Raw genomic sequence first — 27,240 nt, 5'->3', positions numbered from 1 at the left:
ATGAAAAGCCTTGGGATTTTCCTTAATCCTGTTTGCCAATGATTTTTCGTGACCCCTTTTAAACCTTCTCACTTCTTGATTACAGTTCCTTCTAAATTAAATTAAAATCGCTTATTGTCACAAGTAGGCTTCAAATGAAGTTACTGTGAAAAGCCCCTTGTCGCCACATTCCGGCGCCTGTTCGGGGAGGCTGGTCCGGGAATTGAACCGTGCTGCTGGCCTGCCTTGGTCTGCTTTAGAAGCCAGCTCCTTAGCCCTGTGCTAAACCCGCACCTACTTTCCTTATATTCCTCACGGGCGTTGTCTGTTCCCAGCTTTCTAGCCCTTCCAAATGTTTCCTTTTACTTTTGAAGTAGGCTCACAATATCCTTTGTTATTCAAGGTTCCCGGAAGTTGCCATATTTATCCTTCAGGAACGTGCTGTCCTGAATTCCTATCAACTGATATATGAAAGCCTCCCACATGTCAGATGTTGATTTATCTTCAAACATCTGCCCCAATCTAGATTCTTCAGTTCCTGCTGAATATTGTTATAATTAGCCTTCCCCCAATTTAGCACCTTCACCCGAGGACTACTCTTTATCCAACAGTACCATAAAACGTAACTGAATTATGGTTACTGTTTCCGAAATACTCCCCTACAGAAATTTCGGCCACCTGGCCAGGCTCATTCCCAATATCAGGTCCATTGCAGCCCCTTCCTTAGTTGGGCTATCTACAAGGTTTCAAGAAGCCTTCCTGGATGCTCCTTACAATCTCTGCCCCATCCAAGCTCCTAGCACAAAGTGAGTCCTAGGCAATATAGGGGAAGTTAAAATCACCCTCCACAACAACCCTCTTACTTTTATACCGTGCCAAAATCTGCCTACATATCTCCCGCTGGCTGTTGGGAGGCCTGTAGTTAAACCCCCAACAAAACAAAGAAAAGTACAGCACAGGAACAGGCCTTTCGGCCCTCCAAGCCTGCGCCGACCATGCTGCCCGTCTAAACTAAAATCTTCTACACCTCCTATTCCTGAGCTGTACCCATATAGCCTCACTGTATGAGCCCTCTGAGGTGTCCTCCCGCAGTACAGCTGTGATATTCTCCCTAACCAGTGGCACAACTCCTCCACCCCTTTTACATCCCCCTCTATCCCGCCTGAAACATCCAAATCCTGGAACGTTTAGCTGCCAATCCTGTCCCTCCCTCATGCAAGTCTCTAACGGCAACACATCATAGTTCCAAGTACTAATCCGAGCTCTTAAGTTCATTGGCCTTACCTGTTACACTTCTCATATATTGAGACAAATGTACTTCAGTCCACCAGACCCTCGTTGATCAGCAACCACACCCTTGTCTGCTGTTTCTCTCCGGCTAACTGGCCCTACTCTCCAGTTCCCCCTCAGTTAATTCACCTTATGACCTATTGCTCCCGTGCCCACCCCCCTGCCATACTAGTTTAAACCCTCCCGCGTGACATTAGCAAACCTCGCGGCCAGAATATTTATGCCTCTCCAGTTTAGATGCAACCCGTCCATATTGTACAGGTCATACCTGCCCTCAGAGCTCCCAGTGGTCCAGATATCTGAAACCCTCCCTCCTACACCACCAGTTTAGCCACGTGTTGAGCTGCACTGTCCTATTTCTAGCCCCACTGGCGCGTGGCACAGGGAGTAATCCTGAGGTTACATCCCTTGAGGTCCTGCTTTTTAACTTTCTGCCTAGCTCCCTAAACTCCTGCTGCAGGACCTCGTCACTCTTCCTGCCTATGTTGTTAGCACCAATATGTACCACGACCTCTGGCTTTTCACCCTCCCCCTTCAGAATGCCCCCTGCCCGTTCAGAGACATCCTGGACCCTGGCACCAGGGAGGCCAACATGAGGTGAAAAATTTGGATTTATTTTAGTTGAAGTTAGATAAACGCAAGAGAGAGAAAGGAATAAAGAGATGTACTGATGGGGTAAATGAAGAGCAATAGGGGCATAAACATCTGGAGGACTGAATGAGTGGTTGTGGAATTTGTGTGTAATATGCATCATTTGTTCTATTAACATACGTGAACAGGATGGGAATAGAGGGATAAGAAACCCGGAAGTGTAGAAGATTTTAGTTTAGACGGGCAGCATAGTCGGCACAGGCTTGGAGGGCCGAAGGGCCTGTTCCTGTGCTGTACTTTTCTTTGTTCTAAGAGTGGGGATTCAGTCTCAGAGCCTAAGTTACCTGTCAGCGCATTTTAGTTGAAGGAGTGGCACTTTGGTTAGCACTGTTGCCTCGCAGCACCTGAGGTTCAATTCCGACCTCGGGTGACTGTGTGGGGTTTGTACTTTCTCCCCGTGTGTGCGTGGGTTTCCTCCGGGTGCTCCGGTTTCCCCTACAATCCAAAGATGTGCGGGTTAGGTTGGATTAGCCGTGCTAAATTTCCACTTGGTGTCCAAGAATGTGTAGGTTGCAGTGGTCGGGTAGGGGAATGAGCCTAGGCAGCGTGCTCTTTCAGACGGTTGGTGCAGACTCGATGGGCCGAATGGCCTCCTGCGCTGTAGGGATTCTTTGGTTGAACCTTTTGTGCCCAGCTCCTCGTCCTTTCTCTGATTCTCTTCCTGAGGTGGGTTGCCAGTGTGTAAATGTGCTTCTCTCTATCAACAGCTGCTGGCTTGTACTATTTGGCAGAATTAATCGAAGAATATACAGTCATTACCAGCCGCATCATCAAATACATGATATGGGTGAGTTTTTAAATTAATTTGAGGGATGTGGGCCTCGCTGTTTCGGCATTTATTGCCCATCCCTAATTTCCCTTGAGACGGAGGTGGGGGTGAGCTGTTATTTTGAACCACTGTACTCCATGTGGTGTAGGTACACCCACTGTGCTGTTAGGGAGGGAGTTCCAGGATGTTGCCCCAGTGACAGTGAAGGAACGGTGATATATTTCCATGTCAGGGTGGTGAGTGACTTGCGGGGCGGGGGGGGGGGGGGACCTCCCAGGTGTTGGGGTTCCCAGGTGTTGGGGTTCCCAGGTATCTGCTGCTCTCACCAATGCCCTATACAGCTGTAGCAAGTCTTCCCTAGTTCCACTCCCCTTGCAAAACTCCAACATTCCATTTGCCTTACTGATTACTTGCTGTACCCGCATGATGGCTTTTTAATGATTCATGTACAAGATCACCCAGATTCCTCTGGGCTGCAACATTCCGCAGTCTCTCCATTTCAATCACATTCTGCTTTTCTATTCTTCCTGCCAAACTGTGCGATTTCACACTTCCCTACATTATGCCATTATGCTCCATCTGACAAACTTGTGCATTTGAATCTTCCTCAAATTACGAGACCAAAATATACTCTAGGTGCAGGGCAGGATTTTCTCGCTGGCGGGACCTTCCAGTCTCGCTGAAGGCGACCCCTTGCCAGTAGGGGTGGATAGACTTGGGTTGTTTTTGTTGGAACAGAGAAGACTTGAGCGGCAATTTGATCGAGGTGTACAAGATTGTGAGGGGCATGGACAGGGTGGATAGGGGACATTAGTTGAAGGGTCAGTCACGAGGGGATGCAAGTTCAAGGTGAGGGGCAAGGGGTTTAGGGGGGATTTGAGGGAAAACAGAGGGTGGTGACGGTCTGGAATGCCCTGCCTGGTGAGGGTGGGAGAGGCGGGTTGCCTCACATCCTTTAAAAAGTACCTGGATGGGTGGCATGTGGCGCAGTGGTTAGCACTGGGACTGCAGCGCTGAGGACCCACGTTCGAATCTTGGCCCTGGGTCACTGTCTGTGTGGCGTTTGCACATTCTCCCCATGTCTGCGTGGGTTTCACCCCCACAACCCAAAGATGTGCAGGATTAGCCACGCTAAATTGCCCCTTAATTGGAAAAAAAAATTGGGCACACTAAATTTTTTTTAAAAGAAAGTACCTGGATGAGCACTTTGCACGTCATAATATTCAAGACCGCATGTTCGTAAATGGGATTAGGTAGGTAGGTCAGGCATTTTTCATGTGTTGATGCAGAGTCTATGGGCTGAAGGGCCTCTTTTGCACTGTATTTTCTATATTATGTGACCTATTTATCCCTACACTCTGCTTTCCGGTAGCTAACCAATTCTCTATCCATGCTAACGTGTTACACCTCCTATACCATGAGCACTTAATTTGTGCAGTACTAATAATCTATTATTATCACAAGTAGGCTTACATTAACACTGCAGTGAAGTTATTGTGAAAATCCCCTAGTCGCCGCATTCCGGCACCTTTTCGGGTACACAGAGGGAGAATTCAGAATGTCCAATTCACCTAACAGCATGCCTCTTGGAACTTGTGGGAGGAAACCGGAGCACCCGGAGGAAACCCACGCAGACGTGGAGAGAACACGCAGACTCCGCACAGACAGTGACCCGAGCCGGGAATCGAATCCCGGTCCCCGGCGCTGTTAAGCAACAGTGCTAACCGCTGTGCTACCGTGCCACCCTTAACCTCTGATTTGACACTTTAACAAATACCTTTTAGAAAGTTAAGTACACCACATCTGCAGGTTCTCCTTTATCCGTGTTGCTTGTCTTCCTTAAAGAACTCTTAATAAATTAGCCAATTATGATTCCAATATTTTGCTCAACTCCATTTACTATGGAGATTGTTCAACTCCAATCTCTGTCTATTTTTCAACTGCTCGCTGACTTGAAAAGGTAGTGGTGAGCTGTTATCTTGAACCGCTGCAGTCTGAGCTGTAGGCACACCCACAGTGCTGTTCGGGAGGGAGTTCCAGGATGTTGCCCCAGCGACAGTGAAGGAACGGCGATATATTTCTAAGTCAGGGTGGTGAGTGACTTGGAGGGGAACCTCCAGGTGGTGGGGTTCCCAGGTATCTGCTGCTCTTGTCCTTCTAGACAATAGTGATCGTGGGTTTGGATGGTGCTATCTAAGGAACCTTGGCGAGTTCCCGCAGTGCATCTTGTCGATGGTGCACACGGCTGACACTGTTCGTCGGTGGTGGAGGGTTTGAATGTTTGTGGAAGGGGGAGCAATCAAGCGGGCTGCTTTGTCCTGGATGGTGTTGAGCTTCTTGAGTGTTGTTGGAACTGCACTCATCCAGGCAAGTGGAGAGTATTCCATCGCACTCCTGACTTGTGCCTTGTAGATGGTGGACAGGCTTTGGGGGGGGTCAGGAGGTGAGTTAGTCGCCGTAGGATACCTAGCCTTTGACCTGCCCTGGTAGCCACAGTATTAATATGGCTCGTGCAGTTCCATTTCTGATCAGTGGTAACCCCCCAGGATGTTGATTGTGGGGGATTCAGCGATGGTAATGCCATTGAATGTCAGGGGGCGGTGGTTAGATCCTCTCTTGTAGGAGATGGTCATTGCCTGGGGCTTGTGTGGTGTGAATGTAACTTGCCCCTTGTCAGCCCGAGCCTGGATATTGTCCAGGTCTTGCTGCATTTGGACATGGACTGCTTCATTATCAGAGGAGTCGCGAATGGTGCGGAGTGTTGTGCAATTATCAGCGAGCATCCCCACATCTGATGGTTGGGTTTAGGGCACCACCATGAGAAATTCCTTCTTCCCAATTCTGAAACGATTCAAAGTGATAGCCTTCATTGGTGACGGTGATTATGCTTTGTTGAATCTAAATTAAACTTGACACATGAAATGAAAATCGCTTATTGTCACAAGTAGGCTACAAATGAAGTTACTGTGAAAAGCCCCTAGTCGCCACATTCCGGCACCTGTTCGGGGAGGCTGTTACGGGATGCACATGCAGTAATGTCAACGTTCACCAGGAAAAGCATTACCACAGAATCTTTACTGTGCAGGAGGCCTTTCGACCCATTGAATCTGCACCGGCTCTGAAAGAAAATTCTGCCTCGTCCCTCTCCCCTGCCTTATCCCTGTAACCTTGCACATTCTTTTCAGATAACAATCCAGTTACTTTTTGAATACGCGATCGAACCCGCCTTCAGCATCCTCTCAAGGTTTATTGTATACTGTATTATATTGAAGCTGTGATTATTCCCTGGGTACCAGTGTCAGTCAATCAGGCACATAAACCTCTGATACTCCGGGAACCTCCGCTTGTTTTTTACACGGTGTAGCTCATGGAGGTGGATTTAATCATTACCTGGCGATTATTTGAATGGCCCAATTATAAAAGATGTCCTTTGGCTATCTGCCCAGCCCAGCCCCCTTCTCGATTCAGACTCTGATCAGCTGACAAACCTGTCAATTCCGTTACCTGGCCACAGCAGGAAAACATGGGGTTCTTGGTACATGCCCATTTTGTTTCAGCTCTACCCACATCTGGACCCTGGACTTTTGCTAATCTTTTAATTCTCTCACAAAACTGTCTGACTTTACAGTCTGCTGCAGATTGCCTTTTTGACCATTTGGTCAATGAAGACCCAAATCCAATTCGCTTTTCAAACCCCTTTTACCCAAGAGTGGCCCCAGCAGCACTGGAACAAAATGAGTGAATTGCGGTTAATTGCGTATAATCATTATCATTTCATAATCTCCAGGCATAGCATTTTATTTTGCTTTGTTAATCAGCATGAAGACTGGTATCGGGACTACTCAAGATTCTTAATCTCCTCGATCCCCCTCATTCTATACACCAGTGTTTTTAAAAACTCTTCTGTGGGCTCATGATTAGCAACCGTCCAGCCCCCGCCACCCAAACCGTCCAGCCCCCGCCACCCAAACCGTCCAGCCCCCGCCACCCAAACCGTCCAGCCCCCGCCACCCAAACCGTCCAGCCCCCGCCACCCAAACCGTCCAGCCCCCGCCACCCAAACCGTCCAGCCCCCGCCACCCAAACCGTCCAGCCTCTGCCACCCAAACCGTCCAGCCCCCGCGACCCAAACCGCCCAGCCCCCGCGACCCAAACCGCCCAGCCCCCGCGACCCAAACCGCCCAGCCCCCGCCACCCAAACCGCCCAGCCCCCGCCACCCAAACCGCCCAGCCCCCGCCACCCAAACCGCCCAGCCCCCGCCACCCAAACCGCCCAGCCCCCGCGACCCAAACCGTCCAGCCCCCGCGACCCAAACCGTCCAGCCCCCGCCACCCAAACCGTCCAGCCCCCGCCACCCAAACCGTCCAGCCTCTGCCACCCAAACCGTCCAGCCCCCGCGACCCAAACCGCCCAGCCCCCGCGACCCAAACCGTCCAGCCCCCGCCACCCAAACCGCCCAGCCCCCGCCACCCAAACCGTCCAGCCCCCGCCACCCAAACCGTCCAGCCCCCGCCACCCAAACCGCCCAGCCCCCGCCACCCAAACCGTCCAGCCCCCGCCACCCAAACCGTCCAGCCCCCGCCACCCAAACCGCCCAGCCCCCGCGTCCCAAACCGTCCAGCCTCCGCGATCCAAACCGTCCAGCCTCCGCCACCCAAACCGTCCAGCCTCCGCCACCCAAACCGTCCAGCCTCCGCCACCCAAACCGTCCAGCCCCCGCCACCCAAACCGTCCAGCCCCCGCCACCCAAACCGTCCAGCCTCCGCCACCCCAAACCGTCCAGCCCCCGCGATCCAAACCGTCCAGCCCCCGCCACCCAAACCGTCCAGCCCCCGCGACCCAAACCGTCCAGCCTCCGCCACCCAAACCGTCCAGCCCCCGCCACCCAAACCGTCCAGCCTCCGCGTCCCAAACCGTCCAGCCTCCGCGATCCAAACCGTCCAGCCTCCGCCACCCAAACCGTCCAGCCTCCGCCACCCAAACCGTCCAGCCTCCGCCACCCAAACCGTCCAGCCCCCGCCACCCAAACCGTCCAGCCCCCGCGACCCAAACCGTCCAGCCCCCGCCACCCAAACCGTCCAGCCCCCGCCACCCAAACCGTCCAGCCCCCGCCACCCAAACCGCCCAGCCTCCGCCACCCAAACCGTCCAGCCTCCGCCACCCAAACCGTCCAGCCTCCGCCACCCAAACCGCCCAGCCCCCGCCACCCAAACCGTCCAGCCTCCGCGTCCCAAACCGCCCAGCCCCCGCCACCCAAACCGCCCAGCCCCCGCCACCCAAACCGCCCAGCCCCCGCCACCCAAACCGTCCAGCCCCCGCGTCCCAAACCGCCCAGCCCCCGCCATCCAAACCGCCCAGCCCCCGCCACCCAAACCGTCCAGCCCCCGGCACCCAAACCGTCCAGCCCCCGGCACCCAAACCGTCCAGCCCCCGCCACCCAAACCGTCCAGCCCCCGCCACCCAAACCGCCCCGCACCCGCCACCCAAACCGTCCAGCCTTCGTGACCCACCATCTTCGCTTACCTTAAATACGACAGCTGAGCTTGCGTGGTCCTCACGATCTCGCTTGCTTTGTCGTTCAATCTTACATTTCTGTATGGGTTGTTCATCAATGGTGGTGTGGCCTGCTTTGTCCTGTTGTGGATTCTCCCGGAGCTCACACCACCACTGCTTTGTCCTGTTGTGGATTCTCCCGGAGCTCACACCACCACTGCTTTGTCCTGTTGTGGATTCTCCCGGAGCTCACACCACCACTGCTTTGTCCTGTTGTGGATTCTCCTGGAGCTCACACCAACACTGCTTTGTCCTGTTGTGGATTCTCCCGGAGCTCACACCAACACTGCTTTGTCCTGTTGTGGATTCTCCTGGAGCTCACACCACCACTGCTTTGTCCTGTTGTGGACTCTCCTGAACAGCTCACACCACCACTGCTTTGTCCTGTTGTGGATTCTCCCGGAGCTCACACAACCAGTGCTTTGTCCTGTTGTGGACCCTCCTGTACAGTTCACACCACCACTGCTTTGTCCTGTTGTGGACTCTCCTGAACAGCTCACACCACCACTGCTGTGTCCTGTTGTGGATTCTCCCGGAGCTCACACCACCACTGCTTTGTCCTGTTGTAGATTCTCCCGGAGCTCTCACCACCACTGCTTTGTCCTGTTGTGGACTCTCCTGAACAGCTCACACCACCACTGCTTTGTCCTGTTGTGGACTCCCCTGAACAGCTCACACCACCACTGCTTTGTCCTGTTGTAGATTCTCCCGGAGCTCACACCACCACTGCTTTGTCCTGTTGTGGATTCTCCCGGAACTCACACCGCCACTGCTTTGTCCTGTTGTGGACTCTCCCGGAGCTCACACCACCATTGCTTTGTCCTGTTGTGGACTCTCCCGGAGCTCACACCACCACTGCTTTGTCCTGTTGTGGACTCTCCTGAACAGCTCACACCACCACTGCTGTGTCCTGTTGTGGATTCTCCCGGAGCTCACACCACCACTGCTTTGTCCTGTTGTGGACTCTCCCGGAGCTCACACCACCACTGCTTTGTCCTGTTGTGGATTCTCCCGGAGCTCACACCACCACTGCTTTGTCCTGTTGTGGACTCTCCTGAACAGCTCACACCACCACTGCTGTGTCCTGTTGTGGATTCTCCCGGAGCTCACACCACCACTGCTTTGTCCTGTTGTGGATTCTCCCGGAGCTCACACCACCACTGCGTTGTCCTGTTGTGGACTCTCCTGAACAGTTCACACCACCACTGCCTTGCCCTGTTGCGGACTCTCCTGAACAGCTCACACCAGCACTGCTTTGTCCTGTTGTGGATTCTCCCGGAGCTCACACCACCACTGCCTTGCCCTGTTGTGGACTCTCCTGAACAGCTCACACCACCACTGCTTTGTCCTGTTGTGGATTCTCCCGGAGCTCACACCACCACTGCTTTGTCCTGTTGTGGATTCTCCTGGAGCTCACACCACCACTGCTTTGTCCTGTTGTGGATTCTCCTGAACAGCTCACACCACCACTGCTTTGTCCTGTTGTGGATTCTCCTGAACAGCTCACACCACCACTGCTTTGTCCTGTTGTAGACTTTCCTGAACAGCTCACACCACCACTGCTTTGTCCTGTTGTGGATTCTCCTGAACAGCTCACACCACCACTGCTTTGTCCTGTTGTAGATTCTCCCGGAACTCACACCACCACTGCTTTGTCCTGTTGTGGACTCTCCTGAACAGCTCACACCACCACTGCTTTGTCCTGTTGTGGATTCTCCCGGAACTCACACCACCACTGCTTTGTCCTGTTGTGGATTCTCCCGGAACTCACACCACCACTGCCTTGCCCTGTTGTGGATTCTCCCGGAACTCACACCACCACTGCTTTGTCCTGTTGTGGATTCTCCTGAACAGCTCACACCACCACTGCTTTGTCCTGTTGTAGATTCTCCTGAACAGCTCACACCACCACTGCTTTGTCCTGTTGTAGATTCTCCCGGAACTCACACCACCACTGCTTTGTCCTGTTGTGGATTCTCCCGGAACTCACACCACCACTGCTTTGTCCTGTTGTGGATTCTCCCGGAACTCACACCACCACTGCCTTGCCCTGTTGTGGATTCTCCCGGAACTCACACCACCACTGCTTTGTCCTGTTGTAGATTCTCCTGAACAGCTCACACCACCACTGCTTTGTCCTGTTGTAGATTCTCCCGGAACTCACACCACCACTGCTTTGTCCTGTTGTGGATTCTCCCGGAACTCACACCACCACTGCTTTGTCCTGTTGTGGATTCTCCCGGAACTCACACCACCACTGCCTTGCCCTGTTGTGGATTCTCCCGGAACTCACACCACCACTGCTTTGTCCTGTTGTGGATTCTCCCGGAACTCACACCACCACTGCTTTGTCCTGTTGTGGATTCTCCTGAACAGCTCACACCACCACTGCTTTGTCCTGTTGTAGATTCTCCCGGAACTCACACCACCACTGCTTTGTCCTGTTGTGGATTCTCCCGGAACTCACACCACCACTGCTTTGCCCTGTTGTGGACTCTCCTGAACAGCTCACACCACCACTGCTTTGTCCTGTTGTGGATTCTCCTGAACAGCTCACACCACCACTGCTTTGTCCTGTTGTGGACTCTCCTGCAGCTCACACCACCACTGCTTTGTCCTGTTGTGGACTCTCCTGCAGCTCACACCACCACTGCTTTGTCCTGTTGTGGATTCTCCTGAACAGCTCACACCACCACTGCTTTGTCCTGTTGTGGATTCTCCCGGAGCTCACACCACCACTGCTTTGTCCTGGTGTGGACTCTCCCGGAGCTCACACCACCACTGCTTTGTCCTGTTGTGGATTCTCCTGAACAGCTCACACCAACACTGCTTTGTCCTGTTGTGGATTCTCCTGAACAGCTCACACCACCACTGCTTTGTCCTGTTGTGGATTCTCCCGGAGCTCACACCAACACTGCTTTGTCCTGTTGTAGATTCTCCCGGAGCTCTCACCACCACTGCTTTGTCCTGTTGTGGACCCTCCTGAACAGCTCACACCAACACTGCTTTGTCCTGGTGTGGACCCTCCTGAACAGCTCACACCAACACTGCTTTGTCCTGTTGTGGACTCTCCTGAACAGCTCACACCACCACTGCTTTGTCCTGTTGTGGACCCTCCTGAACAGCTCACACCACCACTGCTTTGTCCTGTTGTGGACCCTCCTGGAGCTCACACCACCACTGCTTTGTCCTGTTGTGGACCCTCCTGAACAGCTCACACCACCACTGCTTTGTCCTGTTGTGGATTCTCCTGAACAGCTCACACCACCACTGCTTTGTCCTGTTGTGGACTCTCCTGAACAGCTCACACCAACATTGCTTTGTCCTGTTGTGGACTCTCCTGAACAGCTCTCACCACCACTGCTTTGTCCTGTTGTGGATTCTCCCGGAGCTCACACCACCACTGCTTTGTCCTGTTGTGGACCCTCCTGAACAGCTCACACCACCACTGCTTTGTCCTGTTGTGGATTCTCCCGGAGCTCACACCACCACTGCTTTGTCCTGTTGTGGACTCTCCTGAACAGCTCACACCACCACTGCTTTGTCCTGTTGTGGACTCTCCTGAACAGCTCACACCACCACTGCTTTGTCCTGTTGTGGATTCTCCCGGAGCTCACACCACCACTGCTTTGCCCTGTTGTGGATTCTCCCGGAGCTCACACCACCACTGCTTTGTCCTGTTGTGGACTCTCCTGAACAGCTCACACCACCACTGCTTTGTCCTGTTGTGGATTCTCCCGGAGCTCACACCGCCACTGCTTTGTCCTGTTGTGGATTCTCCTGAACAGCTCTCACCACCACTGCCTTGCCCTGTTGTGGACTCTCCCGGAGCTCACACCACCACTGCTTTGTCCTGTTGTGGACTCTCCTGAACAGCTCACACCACCACTGCTTTGTCCTGTTGTGGACTCTCCTGAACAGCTCACACCACCACTGCTGTGTCCTGTTGTGGATTCTCCCGGAGCTCACACCACCACTGCTGTGTCCTGTTGTGGATTCTCCCGGAACTCACACCACCACTGCTTTGTCCTGTTGTGGACTCTCCTGAACAGCTCTCACCACCACTGCTTTGTCCTGTTGTGGATTCTCCTGAACAGCTCTCACCACCACTGCTTTGTCCTGTTGTGGACCCTCCTGAACAGCTCACACCACCACTGCTTTGTCCTGTTGTGGACTCTCCTGAACAGCTCTCACCACCACTGCTTTGTCCTGTTGTGGACTCTCCTGAACAGCTCTCACCACCACTGCTTTGTCCTGTTGTGGATTCTCCCGGAGCTCACACCACCACTGCTTTGTCCTGTTGTGGACTCTCCTGAACAGCTCTCACCACCACTGCTTTGTCCTGTTGTGGACTCTCCTGAACAGCTCACACCACCACTGCTTTGTCCTGTTGTGGATTCTCCTGAACAGCTCACACCACCACTGCTTTGTCCTGTTGTGGATTCTCCCGGAGCTCACACCACCACTGCTTTGTCCTGTTGTGGATTCTCCCGGAGCTCACACCACCACTGCTTTGTCCTGTTGTGGATTCTCCTGAACAGCTCACACCACCACTGCTTTGTCCTGTTGTGGATTCTCCTGAACAGCTCACACCACCACTGCTTTGTCCTGTTGTGGACTCTCCTGAACAGCTCACACCACCACTGCTTTGTCCTGTTGTGGACTCTCCCGGAGCTCACACCACCACTGCTTTGTCCTGTTGTGGACTCTCCCGGAGCTCACACCACCACTGCTTTGTCCTGTTGTGGATTCTCCCGGAGCTCACACCAACACTGCTTTGTCCTGTTGTGGATTCTCCTGAACAGCTCACACCATCACTGCTTTGTCCTGTTGTGGATTCTCCCGGAGCTCACACCAACACTGCTTTGTCCTGTTGTGGATTCTCCTGGAGCTCACACCACCACTGCTTTGTCCTGTTGTGGACTCTCCCGGAGCTCACACCACCACTGCTTTGTCCTGTTGTGGACTCTCCTGAACAGCTCACACCACCACTGCTTTGTCCTGTTGTGGATTCTCCTGGAGCTCACACCACCACTGCTTTGTCCTGTTGTGGATTCTCCCGGAGCTCACACCAACACTGCTTTGTCCTGTTGTGGACTCTCCTGAGCAGCTCAAACCACCACTGCTTTGTCCTGTTGTGGACTCTCCTGAACAGCTCACACCACCACTGCTTTGTCCTGTTGTGGATTCTCCTGAACAGCTCACACCACCACTGCTTTGTCCTGTTGTGGATTCTCCCGGAGCTCACACCACCACTGCTTTGTCCTGTTGTGGACACTCCTGAGCAGCTCAAACCACCACTGCTTTGTCCTGTTGTGGACTCTCCTGAACAGCTCACACCACCACTGCTTTGTCCTGTTGTGGATTCTCCTGAACAGCTCACACCACCACTGCTTTGTCCTGTTGTGGATTCTCCCGGGGCTCACACCACCACTGCTTTGTCCTGTTGTGGATTCTCCTGGAGCTCACACCACCACTGCTTTGTCCTGTTGTGGATTCTCCCGGAGCTCACACCACCACTGCTATGTCCTGTTGTGGATTCTCCTGAACTGCTCACACCAACACTGCTTTGTCCTGTTGTGGATTCTCCCGGAGCTCACACCACCACTGCTTTGTCCTGTTGTGGACACTCCTGCAGCTCACACCACCACTGCTTTGTCCTGTTGTGGATTCTCCTGAACAGCTCACACCACCACTGCTTTGTCCTGTTGTGGATTCTCCCGGAGCTCACACCACCACTGCTTTGTCCTGTTGTGGACTCTCCTGAACTGCTCACACCAACACTGCTTTGTCCTGTTGTGGACACTCCTGCAGCTCACACCACCACTGCTTTGTCCTGTTGTGGACACTCCTGCAGCTCACACCGCCTCTGCTTTGTCCTGTTGTGGATTCTCCTGAGCAGCTCACACCACCACTGCTTTGTCCTGTTGTGGATTCTCCCGGAGCTCACACCAACACTGCTTTGTCCTGTTGTGGATTCTCCCGGAGCTCACACCACCACTGCTGTGTCCTGTTGTGGATTCTCCCGGAGCTCACACCAACACTGCTTTGTCCTGTTGTGGATTCTCCCGGAGCTCTCACCACCACTGCTTTGTCCTGTTGTAGACTTTCCTGAACAGCTCACACCACCACTGCTTTGTCCTGTTGTGGACTCTCCTGAACAGCTCACACCACCACTGCTTTGTCCTGTTGTGGATTCTCCTGAACAGCTCACACCACCACTGCTTTGTCCTGTTGTGGATTCTCCTGAACAGCTCACACCACCACTGCTTTGTCCTGTTGTGGACTCTCCTGAACAGCTCACACCACCACTGCTTTGTCCTGTTGTGGATTCTCCCGGAGCTCACACCACCACTGCTTTGTCCTGTTGTGGATTCTCCTGAACAGCTCACACCGCCACTGCTTTGTCCTGTTGTGGACTCTCCTGAACAGCTCACACCACCGCTGCTTTGTCCTGTTGTGGATTCTCCCGGAGCTCACACCACCACTGCTTTGTGCTGCTGTGGATTCAGCCGGAACTCACACCACCGCTGCTTTGTCCTGTTGTGGATTCTCCCGGAGCTCACACCGCCACTGCTTTGTCCTGTTGTGGATTCAGCCGGAACTCACACCACCACTGCTTTGTCCTGTTGTGGACTCTCCTGAACAGCTCACACCACCACTGCTTTGTCCTGTTGTGGACTCTCCTGAACAGCTCACACCACCACTGCTTTGTCCTGTTGTGGATTCTCCCGGAGCTCACACCAACACTGCTTTGTCCTGTTGTGGACTCTCCTGGAGCTCACACCACCACTGCTTTGTCCTGTTGTGGATTCTCCTGGAGCTCACACCACCACTGCTTTGTCCTGTTGTGGATTCTCCCGGGGCTCACACCACCACTGCTTTGTCCTGTTGTGGATTCTCCCGGAGCTCACACCACCACTGCTTTGTCCTGTTGTGGATTCTCCCGGAACTCACACCACCACTGCTTTGTCCTGTTGTGGATTCTCCCGGAGCTCACACCAACACTGCTTTGTCCTGTTGTGGACCCTCCTGAACAGCTCACACCACCACTGCTTTGTCCTGTTGTGGATTCTCCTGAACAGCTCACACCAACACTGCTTTGTCCTGTTGTGGATTCTCCTGGAGCTCACACCACCACTGCTTTGTCCTGTTGTGGACCCTCCTGAACAGCTCACACCAACACTGCTTTGTCCTGTTGTGGATTCTCCTGGAGCTCACACCACCACTGCTTTGTCCTGTTGTGGATTCTCCTGAACAGCTCACACCAACACTGCTTTGTCCTGTTGTGGATTCTCCCGGAGCTCACACCACCACTGCTTTGTCCTGTTGTGGACCCTCCTGAACAGCTCACACCACCACTGCTTTGTCCTGTTGTGGATTCTCCTGAACAGCTCACACCACCACTGCTTTGTCCTGTTGTGGACTCTCCTGGAGCTCACACCACCACCACTTTGTCCTGTTGTGTAATCTCCTGAACAGCTCACACCACCACTGCTTTGTCCTGTTGTGGATTCTCCTGAACAGCTCACACCAACACTGCTTTGTCCTGTTGTGGATTCTCCCGGAACTCACACCACCACTGCTTTGTCCTGTTGTGGTCTCTCCTGAACAGCTCACACCACCATTGCTTTGTCCTGTTGTGGACTCTCCTGAACAGCTCACACCACCACTGCTTTGTCCTGTTGTGGATTCTCCTGAACAGCTCACACCACCACTGCTTTGTCCTGTTGTGGATTCTCCCAGAGCTCACACCACCACTGCTTTGTCCTGTTGTGGACTCTCCTGAACAGCTCACACCAACACTGCTTTGTCCTGTTGTGGATTCTCCCGGAGCTCACACCACCACTGCTTTGTCCTGTTGTGGTCTCTCCTGAACAGCTCACACCACCATTGCTTTGTCCTGTTGTGGTCTCTCCCGGAGCTCACACCACCACTGCTTTGTCCTGTTGTGGTCTCTCCTGAACAGCTCACACCAACACTGCTTTGTCCTGTTGTGGATTCTCCTGAACAGCTCACACCACCACTGCTTTGTCCTGTTGTGGACTCTCCTGGAGCTCACACCAACACTGCTTTGTCCTGTTGTGGACACTCCTGCAGCTCACACCGCCACTGCTTTGTCCTGTTGTGGACACTCCTGCAGCTCACACCGCCACTGCTTTGTCCTGTTGTGGACACTCCTGCAGCTCACACCGCCACTGCTTTGTCCTGTTGTGGATTCTCCCGGAGCTCACACCACCACTGCTTTGTCCTGTTGTGGATTCTCCCGGAGCTCACACCACCACTGCCTTGCCCTGTTGTGGATTCTCCTGAACAGCTCACACCACCACTGCTTTGTGCTGTTGTGGATTCTCCCGGAGCTCACACCACCACTGCTTTGTCCTGTTGTGGATTCTCCTGAGCAGCTCACACCACCACTGCTTTGTCCTGTTGTGGATTCTCCCGGAGCTCACACCACCACTGCTTTGTCCTGTTGTGGATTCTCCTGAACAGCTCACACCGCCACTGCTTTGTCCTGTTGTGGACTCTCCCGGAGCTCACGCCAACACTGCTTTGTCCTGTTGTGGATTCTCCCGGAACTCACACCACCACTGCTTTGTCCTGTTGTGGACTCTCCTGGAGCTCACACCAACACTGCTTTGTCCTGTTGTGGACACTCCTGCAGCTCACACCGCCTCTGCTTTGTCCTGTTGTGGACACTCCTGCAGCTCACACCACCACTGCTTTGTCCTGTTGTAGACTTTCCTGAGCCTCTCCCTCCCGGTTTAGTTGTGAGATCCTGGCCTGTTTGTGTCTCTGGCCCTCTCTTCCTTATTACAAAATGATCCATTTTAAATTTTACTCTCCTGCTGCTTGTTTGCTGCTGACAAAATGGCGGAATCGCAATCACGCCCAGAGTACGTGACGTCGGTGTTCGGGGCGCGTGACCTGTTCTCTGCCTCGCTTCAGGCAGGAAGACTGCAGTGAATTAAAACCTCCTGCTGGGTCTGCGCGCTGACATCAGGAGGAGGCGGAATTCCTCGCTGGACTCGGGGCATGCGCGGCGATGAGCGGGCAGGCACGCGCGGCGATGAGCGGGCAGGCACGCGCGGCGATGAGCGGGCAGGCACGCGCGGCGATGAGCGGGCAGGCACGCGCGGCGATGAGCGGGCAGGCACGCGCGGCGATGAGCGGGCATGCACGCGCGGCGATGAGCGGGCAGGCACGCGCGGCGATGAGCGGGCAGGCGTGCGCGGCGATGAGCGGGCAGGCGTGCGCGGCGATGAGCGGGCAGGCACGCGCGGCGATGAGCGGGCAGGCACGCGCGGCGATGAGCGGGCAGGCACGCGCGGCGATGAGCGGGCAGGCACGCGCGGCGATGTGCGGGCAGGCACGCGCGGCGATGAGCGGGCAGGCACGCGCGGCGATGAGCGGGCAGGCGTGCGCGGCGATGAGCGGGCAGGCGTGCGCGGCGATGAGCGGGCAGGCGTGCGCGGCGATGAGCGGGCAGGCGTGCGCGGCGATGAGCGGGCAGGCGTGCGCGGCGATGAGCGGGCAGGCGTGCGCGGCCTGCATTTTTTAAAGCGGCTGCTGCGGCGGTTGCGCATGAATTCCCGCGATCGGGAACGCTGCGATGGGTGGCTCACCCTCACCTGCCCGTGGACCCACCCGCAACCCTGACTTTGAAAATGACTGATGTACATAACCTAACCGATCTGAAACTCTGCTAATCACCGCCAGTGGTCCCTTATTGTCGTTATTACCTGGCTAGGATTTCAATATTCTGGCCCATTTAATATTTTGTGTGCTGCACCCGAGTGGTATTTATCACAAGATGAGTTTTTTGAGCTCCGGCCCACGTTCCGGAGTTGTTTGGTGCCCCTTTACTCCCTCCACGAAATGTATTGGTGAGTTACCACATCTGGATTACTCGCACACTGACCCTATTATAGAAAAGACAGAGCCTCCTGAGGTGCCGAATGGATTTCACCAGAACCAAGTTGTTACAACCATCAGCAATAAGTGAACAGGCTGCCGACTCGTAATCCAGCAAAGAGCAGGCGGGGGGGTGACCTGATGGAGATCTCTAAAATTAGGGAAGAGTTTGATGGGGTAGACTTGGAGAAGATTTATTTACACTTGTGGGGGGGACCAGGATCAGTGGCCATCAATATGAGAGAATCACTGATAAATCCAGAGGAATTCAGGAGAGACCACAGAATGGGGGGGGGGGGGGGGGGGTGCACTCACTATCAGAGGTAACAGCTGAGGTGAATAGCAGACATGAGGGAGAAAGGAATAGAGGGATTTGTTGATGGGGTGTTTGTGTGCAATATGAAAACTTGACACCGATCTGTGACTGGAAAGGCTGGTTTATTTATTTGTTGGTTTCTTGTTCACGGGATGTGGGCGTCGCTGGCTGGGCCAGCATTTATTGCCCATCCCTGACGGCATTTGAGAGTCAACCACATTGCTGTGGGTCTGGAGTCACATGTAGGCCAGGCCGGGTAAGGACAGCAGATTTCCCTCCCTAAAGGACATGAGTGAACCCGATGGGTTTTTACGACAATCGGCAATGGTTTCATGGTCATCGTTGGACTTTTAATTCCAGGTTTTTATTGAATTCAAATTTTGTCACCTGCCTAGGTGGGATTCGAACCCGGGACCCCAGAGCGTTACTCTGGGTCTCTGGATTATTAACCCAGTGGCGATACCACTACACCACTGGCTTCCCTTGTGTTCTGTATTGTGATTGTACTGCCTCATTAAAGGCAATATATAAATGAAAGTTGTTCATCTTCAATTCTCAGTTCTCCACCGGAGTCCTGGTTGGTCTCTACCTCTTTGAGAATTTTCCTGCATTAATGATTGGAGTCGGACTCTTCACAAACCTCGTCTACTTTGGCCTATTGCAGACATTTCCATACATCCTCCTGACGTCACCCAATTTTATACTGTCCTGTGGTAAGTACCTTGTCCACTCCTCGAGGTGACTGCGCCTGAGGTAGAGATAAATGTCCCCGTGCCCCCTCTGTCATTCAGTCTATCTCTCCCCTTGCACCCTCCCTCCCCCAAACTTGGTCTGTCTCTCCCATTTTCAGCAGACCCCTCAATCAGTCTACCCTTCCACTCCCCTCACCCCAACTTGCTTGGACTGCCCCTCCCCTTAGCCCCCTGCCCCCTCCCACAACTGTCCCACCTGCCAACTCCTCCCACCCCCATGTTCTGCCTGTCCCTCTCCTGTCCCGTCCCTCGCATTCACTGCACCCTTCGATCTGCCCCTCCTTCTTCACCCTCTGTATTCCCCGTCCCTCGTCACTAGGTTTGCCCCTCGTCACTAGGTTTGCCCCTCCCCCTCACCTCGGTGTGCCACCCTCTCCCTCCGCTCCCTGCTCCATTCCAGTAACCGAGCAATTGGCCCTCTCCATGATTGCCATACTCCGGGTTTACATTGTTTAATTGATGACTTGCGTGTGTATTGATATACTGAATGTGGTCTATCTGTGGGGGCTGATGGTGGTTTTACTTGTTCCCCACAGTGCTGGTGGTCTGTAACCATTACCTGGCATTTCAACACTTTGCTGAGGAATACTATCCCTTTGCTGAGGTAAGGGGAGCAGTCACTGCACTGTGATCAGATAACGGCAACATGGCTTTATGACGGGGGCATTGTGTTTGACAAATGTGTTCAATTTTTAAGGATGCAACCAGTAAGATACTGAAAGAGGGGAACCAGTAGATGTGACTACTTGGATCTCCAAAAAGCGTTCAATAAGATGTCACACAAGCTCAGGGCTCACGGCGGTAGGGGTAATATATATTAGCATGGATAGAGGATTGGTGAACAGACAGGAAGCCAAGAGAAGGCATTAACGGGGCGCTTTCAAGTTGGCAAGGCTGTGACTAATGGAGTGTTACAAAGATCAGTGGTGGGCCTCCTCTTTACAATCTATCAGCTAATTAGTCAGACATCCAGAGTAATGTATCTGAAGTTTTCTAATGGTGCAAAGCTGGATGGAAATGATAGCTGTGAGGAGGGCACAGAGAGACGGCAAAGAAATATAGGCAGGTTAAGTGAATGGGCTGCCAGAGGGCAGGTGAATTATAACGTGGGAAAGTTATTAACTTTAATTGTAAGAATAGAAAAGCAGAATTTTATTTTATTAAGGCATTTATGGTTTGATAAAAATAAATGATACAGATACAAATGTAAACCTAGTTCAGTGCGTAACCCACCCCTCCATCTCCCACTGTTCGCCTACTCCAAACACACAATATCCTAACTCTCCCCTACCCCCCCCCCATATTGAATCTGCTGACAGTTTAATTTTCTCCGAAGAAGTCGATAAACGGCTGCCACCTCCGAACAAACCCTAACGTTAATTCTCTCAGGGCAAACTTAATTTTCTCAAGGCTTAAGAAACCCGGCCATGTCACTAACCCCTGATTTTAGGGGCTCTGAGTCCCTCCACGCTAATAAGATCCGTCTCTGGGCTACCAAGGGGGCAAAGGCCAAAACGTCAGCCTCTCTCGCCCCCTGGACTCCCGGATCTTCCGGCACTCTGAAAATCGCCACCTCTGGACTCGGTGCCACCCTGACATGACATCCGCAAATCCCTGCCTGTAACCCCTAAGCTTTGGGCAAGCCCAAAACATGTGGACATGGTTTGCTGGCCCTCCTGCACACCTCACACACTTGTCCTCTATCCCAAAAAACTAGCCCATCCGGGCCACCATCATGTGTGCCCGGTGAACCACCTTCAATTGTATCAGGACGTAAGATAAGGACGTGTTGACTCTGCTCAGAGCATCCTCCCACAGACCCGCCTCTACCTCCCCTCCCAACTCATCTTCCCATTTACTCTTTAGCTCACCTATCTGAGTTTCCTCCCACTCCATGTGTTCTTTCTAGATATCCAAGACCTTCCCCTCTCCCACCCCCGTTCTGGAAACCACCCTGTCCTGTATCTCCTGTGGCGGTAGGAGCGGAAAGGTCGAAATCTGCCTTCGCGCAAACTCCCTTATCTGCATCGAAATCCATTCCTGCCCGGCAATTCAAACTCCTCCTCCAAATCCTCTAAACGTGGAAAGCTCCCATCAATAAATAAATCCCCCAGCCTCTCAATCCCTGCTCTCTGCCACCTCCGAGACAGCACCCCCCCCCCCCCCCCCCCCCCACACCTAGCCTTCCTGGGACAAACCGGTGGTTGCCACAAATTGGAGCCCACACCGACGCTCCCTCCACTCCCATATGCTTCCGGCACTGCCCCCGAACTCTCAAGAGCCGCCACTACCACTGGGCTTGTGGAGTACCGGGTCGGCGAGAACCGCAGAGGAGCCGTTACCAATGCCCCCAAACCTGTGCCCTTACATGATGCTGCCTCTACTCGCTCCCACACCGACCCTCCCCCCCCACTACCCACTTCCTAATCATGGCTATATTTGCCGCCCTGTAATAGTTCCTAAAGTTTGGCAGCGCCCGCCCACCCCCGGCGCGGCTCCCCTCCGACAGCACTTTCTTTACTCGTGGGGTTTTACCCGCCCACACAAGCAGAGATTACCCTATTCACCTGCTTAAAAAAGGTCGTTGGTATAAAAATAGAGGGGCAGATGAGGAGGAATTACTTCACGCAAAGAGTTGTGAATCTTGGAGTTCTCTCCCTTAGGCCGTAGTGGAGGCTCCATTGTTGAATATATTTCAGGCTGGGATAGACCGATGTTTGAATCGAGGGATATGGGGAGCGGGTGGGAAAGTGGAGTTGAAGTCCATGCTCTGCCATGTTGGGTGGTAGAGCTGGCTTGACAGGCCGGGAAGTCTAATCTGTTATGTCCTTATGTGGGTGGCAGTGTGTGAGCTGTTTTGTGACACTGAGGAACCCGTATTGTGTCTAGCCAATCTTTCCCCGCCAACAGAATTGAATCAACTAGGGTGTGGGGGCAGCAGCTTGCCAGCGGGGGTGTGGGGGGGAGCGACATCATTGACCGACCTGTTCAATTGCCAAGTTTATCATTTGGCTATGCAGTCATCTCATTCTCTGTGTTCTGTCAGGTACTGGCTTACTTCACACTGTGTCTGTGGGTTGCCCCTTTCTCCTTCTTTGTGTCGCTGTCTGCCGGTGAGAATGTCCTTCCATCCACAATTCAGCATGGAGGTGAGTGTGAGCAACGTGGCTCATTAAACGCTGGCAACGCCTTGATTTGTGAAATTAGTTCAGCCGAGTGGTTTGTGGGTCGGAGGTGTGGTTTGGCGCAGTGGTCTTCAGGTTGAAAGGGTTGGTTTGGAGGGTTAGTTTGTCGCAGAGGTTTGCGAGTCAGGTTGGAGGGGTGCAGATGTTCGGGGGTCGGAGGGGCGCGGGGGGGTCGGAGGGGCGCGGGGGGGTCGGAGGGGCCGCGGGTGGGGGGGGGTCGGAGGGGCCGCGGGGGGGGGGGGGGGTCGGAGGGGCCGCGGGTGGGGGGGGGGTCGGAGGGGCCGCGGGTGGGGGGGGGTCGGAGGGGCCGCGGGTGGGGGGGGTCGGAGGGGCCGCGGGTGGGGGGGGGTCGGAGGGGCCGCGGGGGGGGGGGGGTCGGAGGGGCCGCGGGGGGGGGGGGGGTCGGAGGGGCCGCGGGGGGGGGGGGGGGGTCGGAGGGGCCGCGGGTGGGGGGGGTCGGAGGGGCCGCGGGTGGGGGGGGGGTCGGAGGGGCCGCGGGTGGGGGGGGGTCGGAGGGGCCGCGGGTGGGGGGGGGTCGGAGGGGCCGCGGGTGGGGGGGGTCGGAGGGGCCGCGGGTGGGGGGGGTCGGAGGGGCGGCGGAGGAGGGTCGGAGGGGCGGCGGAGGGGCGCAGGGGTTAGGGGATCGGAGGGGCGCAGGGGTTAGGGGGTCGGTTTGGGGCAGTGGTTTGCGGGTCAGAGGGTTGCTTTTAAGGTTTCCTTAATTTTCCACAGACGATGTTGTGTCAAACTACTTCACGAAGGGCAAGAGGAGCAAGAGATCGGGAATTCTGGTGATCTTCACCTTCATCAAAGAGGCAATCCTGCCCAGCCGACAGAAGATATACTGACAGCCACCAAGTGTGTCTGTTGAGCAGCACTAACAGAACTGACAGGGTGGAGCAGAGACACCAAGAGACTTTACTAACGTGGAGGATGATCAGCTCCTGCCTTGGAGTTTAATTTGGAATTACTGTTTGATTATTTTTTGTTTTGTATATGGCCTCTCCTCCCTGAAGAAATATCATTTGAAGATGATTTTAAACATTATTTTTGCACCGGTTTTGGAATTTCGAAGAACATTCAAACGACCACAAAAAGCAAATCTTGTTGCATTTGGAGAGGACTCCGTTGAAGCTCCCCACGCGATGTATTCCGTGTAAACCTTGCCATTTTATAATGGAGTGGATAATTACTGTATATGGTCATTGATGCTTCCAGTAAATCTTGTTCAGTTTAATGCAAATTTCACTTTGGTTCTACTTAAAGACAGTGCCCCCCCCCCCCCCCCCCGCCCTCGGCTCCTTTCAAAGATGACCCTCTGTACTTGCATTCTGTGAATTCATTTTCCAGTTGGTAGAACGTGACCTTTAGTTCTCGAGTCACAGTGGTGGACAGCACAGAACAGGCCCTTCGGCCCATTGAGACTGCGCCAGTCAGAAACAACCACCTAACCATTCTGATCCCATTTTCCAGCACTCGCCCCATAGCCTTGGCATAGCAAGTGCACATGTAAACGCTTCTTAAATGTTTGCTTTGAAATATATTTTCTTCCATACACAACATCTCAAAATAAACATGGTGCATACAGTTCGTTCATTCACCTACCCCCCCCCCCTCTTTTAAACCAGCCTGCTCCCACACCGCTCACACGCATCTTCTACTCCTGGGGAAAAACGCACTCCTGCAGGTCCCAGGCATGTGAACCCTATGCACCACCTGAAACTGTATGAGGCTCGCCCTCGCACGCTCCAAACTCCCCACCCCATCTCGATCCCCAACCCTTCCTCCCACTTCCTTTCCACTAGCAAGGTCCCCTTCTCCCAAAAAACCCGTAGATATCTCCAAATCTCCCCCCACCCCCACTCATCAGGAGCCAGCAACAACGTATAGTCTGCGCAAAGTCCCACACCTCCCAGTATCTAAACTCATTCCCTCTCGCTAACTTTAACCTTTCTTGCCTTCTTACAGCCCTACAAACTTGCACTCTCTATCTCTTCCCCCTCACCACCTCCCATCCATCTCTTCTCCCACCCCCCCCCCCTGCCCCGCCCCTGTATAAATCTCTGGTTCCCACTTATTGGATACTGACATATGCCCTAGTTTAAAGTGCCTCCTAAACTGGTTCCAAATCTTAATTGCAGCCTCGACCACGGAGCTGCCCGTATATCTCCTGTGGGAATCGCGGACGTCGCCAGGGTCCTCTGATTCGCCACACTTCAAGAGTCCTCCCGCAGAATCCAGTCTGACCCCCCACCACCACCACCGTCTCAACTTCTTGGCATTCGCTGCCCAATAGTAATGCAACAGGTTTGGAAGTGCCAGCTCTCCCTCCCGTTTCCTTTGCAACAAGGTTCTCCTGACCCTCGGTGTCTTGCCTGCCCAAACAAACTCTGAAATCAATTTATCCACCCTTCAGTGAAAAGCCTTGGGGAGGAAAATTGGAAGGGATTGAAAAATACGCAAAACCCTTGGCAACACACTCGAACCAGCCTCCCCGAATAGGCGCCGGAACGTGGCGGCTAGGGGCTTTTCACAGTAACTTCATTGAAACCTACTTGTAACAATAAGCGATTTTCATTTCATTTCACCGCCTGTACCCTCCCCGCCAGGGTCAGATGCAGGGCGCCAAACCATTTCAGATCCCCTCTTATCAAATCTGTCACATTCCACTTGTGCGTAGTTGCCCAATCCTGCGCCCCATGAATCCCCAGGTACCGACACCTAACGTTGGCCACCTTGAATGGCAAGGCTCCCATATTCACACACTGCCCTGGGCATTCGCCGGGAAGACCATGCTTTTCCCAACATTCAATTTATACCCGGAAAATGCTCCAAATTTCCCCAACTAGTCAATAATTCTCTATACTGTCCAATGGATTCCCCACATACAACATTAAATCATCGGCATATATCGACACCCTATGCTCTTCCCCCCTCTCTCGCAATCCTCTGTCACTAGTTCAGAGGGCAATTGCCAAGGGCTCAATCGCCAACGTTAACAATGGTGACACCATGTATCCCTGCCCTGTACAGTCTAAAATACCCCAAATTCGTCTCATTTGTTTTCGCCCTTGCCATGGGGGACACGTACAATCGCTATACCCAAGCAATAAACTTCAGCCCAAAACTCCCAAGGATCTCAAACAATTACCGCCACTCCACCCGGTCATAGGCCTCCGTGTTCATGGATCGATCACCTCCGGCACTTTCCCACGCGAAGGGGTCATAACCACATTCAATGATCCCCTGATATTACTGGGCAGCTGCAGCCCCTTCACCTGTCCCGTCTGGTCCTCCGAGACCACATCCGGCATACACCCCTCCAATCGCCTCGCCATCAGCTTGGACAACACTTTAAGGTCTGTATTCAATAACAAGATAGGCCTGTAAGACCCACACTCCCGACAGATCCTTGTCCTTTTCCAGGATCAACAAAATGGCCTGTGCTAGTGCAGCAGGCAACTTCCACCCTTACCAATGGCCCATTAAACATGCCCAAACGACGAGGAGCCAGCTCTGCTGAAAACTGCTTAGAAAACAACTCCCCCTGCCACACCGCCCTCACCTGCACAGTTTCCCATGTCGTTGCCTGCTGCCACAGCTGAGGGGCTAGCAGGCAACTAGCCTTCTCCTCATACTGTACCCCCTGATCCACCGCTTTCCCCGTTGTCAGCCGATCTAACTGCCCCCGTTTTTCTTTCCGCCAGCATTTCCCTGGTCGGGGCCACCGAGTATCATAGAATCATAGACTTTACAGTGCAGAAGGAGGCCATTTGGCCCATCGGGTCTGCACCGGCCCTTGGAAAGAGCACCCCACTTAAGCCCACGCATCCCTATTCCTGTAACCCAGTAACCCCACCTAATCTCTTTGGACACTAAGGGCCAATTTAGCTCAGCCAATCCACCTAACCTGCGCACCTTTGGACTGAGAGGGGAAACCGGAGCACCCGGAGGAAACCCACGCACACACGGGGAGAACGTGCAGACTCCGAACAGACAGTGACCCAAGCCGGGAATCAAACCTGGGATCCTGGAACTGTGAAGCAACTGTGCTAACCACTGTGCTACCGTGCTGCCCTACCTGCGATCTACTTCCACAATAACTTCCAACATCCTCTGCCTCTCCTTCCTCTCGACTCTATCTCTATGGGCCTTATACAAAATAACTGACCCCTACTCACTAATAATCACTACTGCTGCATACTGCGCCCCCCACCCCCAACAGAACCATCTTACCAAACACAATAAAATCGATACAAACATCTACCCGAGGAACACATTAGAAGGAATATTCCCTCTCTCCCAGGTGTGTAGACCGCCACCCCCTAAAAAATCTGGACCATAACCCAAACTCCTTCGAAATCCCCGACTTAGCCATTGACCTGGGACTACACCCTGGGCAGCATGGTCGGCGCAGGCTTTATGTGTGATAGTGAGTGAGGTATTAGAACAAAGGAAATTACAGCACAGGAACAGGCCCTTCGGCCCTCCAAGCCTGCGCCGAACATGCTGCCCGCCTGAGCTAAAGTCTTCTGCACTTCCGGGGTCCGTATCCCTCTATTCCCATCCTATTCATGTATTTTGTCAAGATAGATTGGATTGGATTTGTTTATTGTCACATGCACCGAGGTACAGTGAAAAGTATTTTTCTGCGAACAGCTCAACAGATCATTAAATACATGAGAAGAAAAGGGAATAAAAGAAAATGCATAATAGGGCAATACAACATATACAATGTAACTACATAAGCACTGGCATCGGATGAAGCATACAGGGTGTAGTGTTAATGAGGTCAGTCCATAAGAGGGTCATTTAGGAGTCTGGTAACA

The 27,240-nt window shown here is 53.5% G+C and overlaps 1 protein-coding gene across 1 annotated transcript in view; it reads left to right on the top strand.

The window, feature by feature from the left end:
- tex261 (testis expressed 261) overlaps positions 1–23,648 on the top strand; it is a 24,519-nt gene extending 871 nt beyond the window's left edge. The window contains exons 2-6 of the mRNA XM_072497754.1: positions 2,628–2,707; positions 19,034–19,187; positions 19,763–19,830; positions 22,273–22,375; positions 23,144–23,648. Of these exons, the coding sequence (XP_072353855.1) occupies positions 2,628–2,707; positions 19,034–19,187; positions 19,763–19,830; positions 22,273–22,375; positions 23,144–23,259 (521 nt within the window). The 3' untranslated portion in view covers positions 23,260–23,648. The remainder of the gene's footprint in view (positions 1–2,627; positions 2,708–19,033; positions 19,188–19,762; positions 19,831–22,272; positions 22,376–23,143) is intronic.
- Positions 23,649–27,240: the final 3,592 nt, after the last annotated feature.

The sequence above is a fragment of the Scyliorhinus torazame genome, chromosome 3 (assembly GCF_047496885.1).
Source record: "Scyliorhinus torazame isolate Kashiwa2021f chromosome 3, sScyTor2.1, whole genome shotgun sequence".
Classification (NCBI taxonomy): domain Eukaryota; kingdom Metazoa; phylum Chordata; class Chondrichthyes; order Carcharhiniformes; family Scyliorhinidae; genus Scyliorhinus; species Scyliorhinus torazame.
This window is presented reverse-complemented; position numbering and strand designations above follow the sequence as displayed.